The sequence below is a fragment of the Aphelocoma coerulescens genome, chromosome 8 (genome assembly GCF_041296385.1).
Source record: "Aphelocoma coerulescens isolate FSJ_1873_10779 chromosome 8, UR_Acoe_1.0, whole genome shotgun sequence".
Classification (NCBI taxonomy): domain Eukaryota; kingdom Metazoa; phylum Chordata; class Aves; order Passeriformes; family Corvidae; genus Aphelocoma; species Aphelocoma coerulescens.
Window position 1 is genome coordinate 13,740,424 of NC_091022.1, and position 5,393 is coordinate 13,745,816.

Here is a 5,393-nt window from a genome sequence, read left to right on the forward strand (position 1 = left end):
TTCTCTCATGACTGTCAGCACCCAGGGTATACCATCCCTGCCCAAGTGAAGGCCTGAGCCAAGAGACATTTTATCTTGTGCACAAATACAGATTTGACGCTTTTTCCAGCCCTGCTCAGGTCACTAACTAAAAGGCTAGGAAGTGAGCACACATGAAATCATTCCTTCCGTACAGGCAGACAGATGGAGAGAAATTCCAGCCTGTTTCCACTCTTTTGTCTTCAGGGCATTTTTGGAATTTCCTTCAGGAAGTGAGGTTATGACCCAGAGCCTTCCTCAGTGAGTAGGCTCTCATTTCCCACAGTAAACCCTGCACAGCGATGACATACAGTACGAGAAGGTGAGGTTTATCTTCACACTCCGACTGCATCCTGTATGAGCTCCATGGAACTTAAAAGTAATACTGAGAGGGAACAGCCACAAGAAAGGAAGTCATGGAAGAAGTAATGCGGTATCCATTCAGCTACACTGCCATGGTCTTCGCTGGCAGCCCCAGTGGAGCTGCAGCACTTGCGCAGTTGAGGCCATCATGCTGTGTTTCATAAACTTCCCTGATGTTTGCAATAAGCTAAGAATTGAATTTACGAATTATATTGGTGATACAAGTGAATTACTTCACTTTTCTACTCGAGGCAGTCAAGGTAAAACTGGCAAGCAGCTTGTTTTCCTCCTGTTTGTACTTCACTGGCTGTCAGAGGAGGATTGCTATTGTAGAGATTCTTCTAGTGGCATTTCAGCCATACAGCACACGCTGACAAAAAAGTTACAGTTCAAAATTCATTTTGTATTTTACATGATCCTGTGACATTACACATTATGTCCCCACAGAACTGACTTAATCCCAGCATGTACTAAAATCAAGGAATTCTTTCACTGACTTCTGTCAACAGGAAACCACACCTGGCATGAAACCACCACAACAGTACAAAACTGCTAGTAATCTGATAAAAGAATCATTTAAAAAATCAGTTTATTAATGTTTAGAAGTCAATAAAGCTATGTGCAAATTGAACAATAAAAGTCAGAAACATTTTAAATACTATTTTTTAAACAACAAAAAAAAAAACCCAACAGTTTAATTGCACTGGAAATTTTACTACAAAGGCAGTACATTTTCTTTACAAAATACCAGTCCTAGGAGTTGCCGATGACTGTAGATCAGTCAGTTGCTCTCAGCTATCCCAGATATACCACTTTTGTTACAGTAATACTCTAGGCGCATGAAAACTCCTGTATCTTATTTACATTGTACACATTCAACTCCATTAGCACAGGTTAGAAAAACAGAGAAGTAAAAATGATGCTGTAAAACAAATACATTCAATTTAATGACTTCTTCCATGATAAAATACAGACATCTTTGCTGAAATTATAAACATTAATAAAATGTGCCAAAATGTATTGCATTTTGTTATGGAAGTGCATTTATCCAGTCATTTCACTTCAACTTTCTTCTTATTTTTTCTGAAACCCGACGTACTCTTCTGATTTTCCAGCTGATCCTTACTTTTGGAAAGACTGTGAACCTGACACTGAAATACACCTTCAGTTTTTAGCTCTTCTTACTTAGGCAAAAATCCTACTGTTGCCAATAGTATTTTTTACTCTTATGTAGACTTTCAGTCATCTTGAAGAGAAATGCTGTTTAATTCTACCTTGCATTTGTCATGATAATGCTGTGTATTTAATGCTATAGAATAAGAAGGCAATCAAAATATGGGGCCAAATGCCGTTCTGAGCTACTCCATTAAATCTGACACAGCCAGTGGAATTGTACAGGTGAAAGTAACTGCAGAATCTAGCTCATGGTCTTCAAATGTAATACAGACTGACAGCAAAAATTCACAGCTATGATTTTGCTAAGTAAAACCCCAAGAGCTTTGGACTCTGCAAATACAACCTTATGACTTAGCTAAAAGCTCTGCAAAATTATGCCAATTATGGTTGTATGTGGTCTAAGTTATATTTGTGTGATCTCTTTCCATGTTATGTGCTAAACAAACACACTTCTTACCAACAATACCAGGGCCACCATTAAATTCAGTACAGAAAGATCTTTGTGTCAGTGGTTTGCTGTGAAGAGAAAAAACTTCACATTCTTCTCACAGGGGAAAAAAAAAGAGATTCATTCTCCCTTTCCCTCCTCCCCCTCTCTCTTTCTCTCACACACACCAGGCATCATTTCACCAAGGCATCAGTCTTTCAGAGTTACTAAGGAGATTTCAGGATATGAATGCGCCTGACAATCCTGAGCTGCCTCAGTGCAAAGACAAAACATGCTCCAGGGAAAAAGATTTTCAAGCCAGAACAGTCTGTCCCATTTCTTGAACTCCAGCCTCGCAAGTGCACCGTTTGCCTCGTTAGAACTAATGCTACTTGCTCACTCAGCCCAACACTGCTGCTGTGAGCAGGAGGCGTCCCAGCTCCCTGATTTCAGAGGAAGGCTCTGAAATACACCCCCATGGTTACTCCTAAGAAGATGAGGTAACATTGCCTGAAGACATGATGGTTTCAGGATGGTCACCGTCCTCCTTCTGTGGGTGTGAGGAGTTGTCAGACTTACTCCGGCTGAACTCCATCCCCCCAATGATTGGCCGTTTGAATTTGGTCCCAGAATCTGCTGGGGGACATTTGCAGCAGCACAAAATCTTGATGAAAGCCCTGCGCATCTCTTTGTTTGTCAAGGTGTAGATGATAGGGTTCGTGGCTGAATTGAGCACGGCCAGTACTAAGAAATACTCTGCTTTATAGAGGATTGGGCAGGACTTGACTTTGCACCCCACATCCAGTAAAAGCAAGATGAACAGTGGAGCCCAGCAGGCAATGAAGACACTCAGGACTATGATCACTGTCTTGAGCAAGGCTAGTGACTTTTCTGAGCTCCTAGTAGCTTTGGTAATGTTTTTCCGAAATGTCAGCCTGCGGCTCCTAGTCCTCACCATGGAGTAGATCCTGCAATAGAGGACGACAATAGATAACAAAAGGCCAGTGAAAACGGTTGTGCAAAAGAGAATATAGTGCTTGTGGTAGAGAGGCAGCACGGTGGAGCAGTTGGACAAGAGGTTCTTGCAGTTCCAGCCCATGATCGGGAGTCCCCCTAGGATCGCAGAGATGACCCAGCACGCACTGATCAGCAAGAAGGAGCGGAAGCTGTTGCTGCCATTGTGGAGTTTCATCTTCAGCATGGTGATGTATCTCTCAATGGCAATGGCCAACAAGCTGAACACAGAAGCTGACAAGGCAACAAACATGGTGCCTTCTCTTACAAACCATTGGTTGGGGGTCAGACTGTAGGTTTTGTGTCCAGATAGCAGGAGGTTGGCAGTGTAAGCCACACCAGCCAGCAAGTCTGAAAGAGCCAAGTTCCCAATGAAATAGTACATGGGTCTGTGAAACTTCTTGGTTTTCCAGATGGTAAGCAAGACAAAAATGTTCTCCAAGATTATAAAGCAGCAAATGATGATAAAAACCACCGACGTCACTTTAATTCCAGTGTCCACACTCTCATTTAGCTTTCCCGTATAATTATAATGCTCTTTGATGACATAGTTGACATCAGTGTTGGTGGGGTTGCTGGTGACCTTCTGCGGGGCAGTGGTGCCGGAGTTCATGGTGCCCGGCTGGGGACTGCTCCCCCAGCGGCCACCGGACGGTGACGCCGACCGCAAACCCGGTGGCTGCCCTGCAGCTCCTTGGCGCCGCAGCCTGCCTGGCACTGCTGCACAGCCTCAGAAACTGAAGCCCTGAGAACAGGCACAAAACCCAGAGTTAAAAGAAGGAATACAAACAGTGTAGCAAATGCTGAAGGGTTTAAAATAATCTGCTAGTCTAACTGTGCATCACAGTCATAAATATATTCACATGTGAATCAGTTTCATTCAGCCGGTAAAATACGTTTAAAAGGTGATTAGGCATATTCAATAGATAAAGGTAGTAGGACAAAAAAAGTTCTGTCACGCAGAACTGAACAAGTTGGAGTCAGCAAGGACTGCATTACTGGAGTTCTTCCAACACAAAAGATCTCAAAGCTCCCCAGCAGTTAGTTCTAGTCTTTTTTCTTCAGCACGAAATACAATAGCAGAGATTTAGAAAGGGAAAGGGCTTGCTTGATGAAATTTAACTTCAAATGTAAGACAGTCTGCACAGAAATTACTTGACAGGAGATCCGTATTCTCCTCCATTAATAAAGTCAGAATACACTTTGGAAGGGGGTAGTTATGCAATTTACTGATGCCATCTCAAACAGTGATAAATTCACAGGTGTAAATATAAACAAGAGATCATCTCAAAGCTGTAAACAGGTAAGGGGTGCCCTTGCTAAATACAAGTGAGAACATGCTTTACAAAACCCACAGCAGCATAAAGTTTAGAAAAGCAAGAATATGTAATTAAGCTAGAGAGCAAGCCCATTCCATCGCTCTGAAACAAAGAATGTCAAAAAAACCCTTTGCATTTAAATAACTAGTATTGCAAGCTTTTGAAATGGGCATAACTAAGGAATACACATACAGAGGAAACTCCCTTTACATGTGAAGGTTTTGTAGTGGACATTTTAAAAGAATTAAACCCATAATATCACGCAGGTAAAGAAGAACAGGCAGATATGTTAAACTGCAGCCTACGCGGGGCACACACAGCAAGAGGTGCGAGGCCAGTGGGTTCAGATCCCTGCTCTATTCCCGGGTTCCAATCCGCACCGCTCCTGGTTCGCACCGCTCCTGCTCCGCTTCGGTCCGCAGCGCGCGGGGCTCGCGTCCCGCACTGCCTCCGCCGGACGCGGCCCGCAGCCGGGCACGCCGGGGTCCGGGCAGCCTCCTCCCCACCCCTTCTTTTTGTTTCGTAGCCCCAGGGGTCGCGCCGAGCGGGGACTGCAGCGCTGGGGACTGCCAGCCTTACCTCGCTCAGGCGCGACGCGGAGCCCAGACCGGCCTCGCACATCTTGCGTGCCCGCGGAGCAACTTCAGTGGGCGGGCTTGGGGGCTCGGTGGTTTTAATCTTTCTCTCCACCCCGTTTCCGATTCCCTGTCTCCTCCCTGCACGGACCTGCACGCCCAGCCCGGCCCAGCCCAGCCACCGCCGCCGCCGGGACACCCCCGCCCGCCGCCCCGGCCCTGCCCCGCCCCGCCCGCCGGGGCATGAGCCGGCGCTGCTGTGCCGCGCTGGAATGGACCCCGCGCTGGAATGGACCCCGCGCTGGAATGGACCCCGCGCTGGAATAGACCCCGCGGGGCCGCAGCGGGCAGCACAGGAAGGCGTGAGGCGAAGAACTCCCCCGCGGGACCCCCTCGCCCTGCCGGCCGTGGGACGCGGGGAGGGGACGTCGCGGCCAGGCTCCGTCCGTCCCTGACCTGGGAGCCGCTGCCTCCCGCTACCGGGCGCACCCGGCATTCCGG

General features: G+C 46.6%; 1 protein-coding gene across 1 annotated transcript; it reads right to left on the reverse strand.

Annotated features, from left to right (window-relative positions):
• Nucleotides 1-953: 953 nt before the first annotated feature.
• On the reverse strand, nt 954-5,000 carry S1PR1 (sphingosine-1-phosphate receptor 1). The gene is made up of 2 exons (XM_069023118.1): nt 4,897-5,000; nt 954-3,743 (listed from the first exon to the last, which is right to left on the reverse strand). Exon 2 carries the CDS (start codon nt 3,609-3,611, stop codon nt 2,472-2,474), a length of 1,140 nt encoding a protein of 379 aa, XP_068879219.1. The 5' UTR covers nt 3,612-3,743; nt 4,897-5,000; the 3' UTR covers nt 954-2,471.
• Nucleotides 5,001-5,393: the final 393 nt, after the last annotated feature.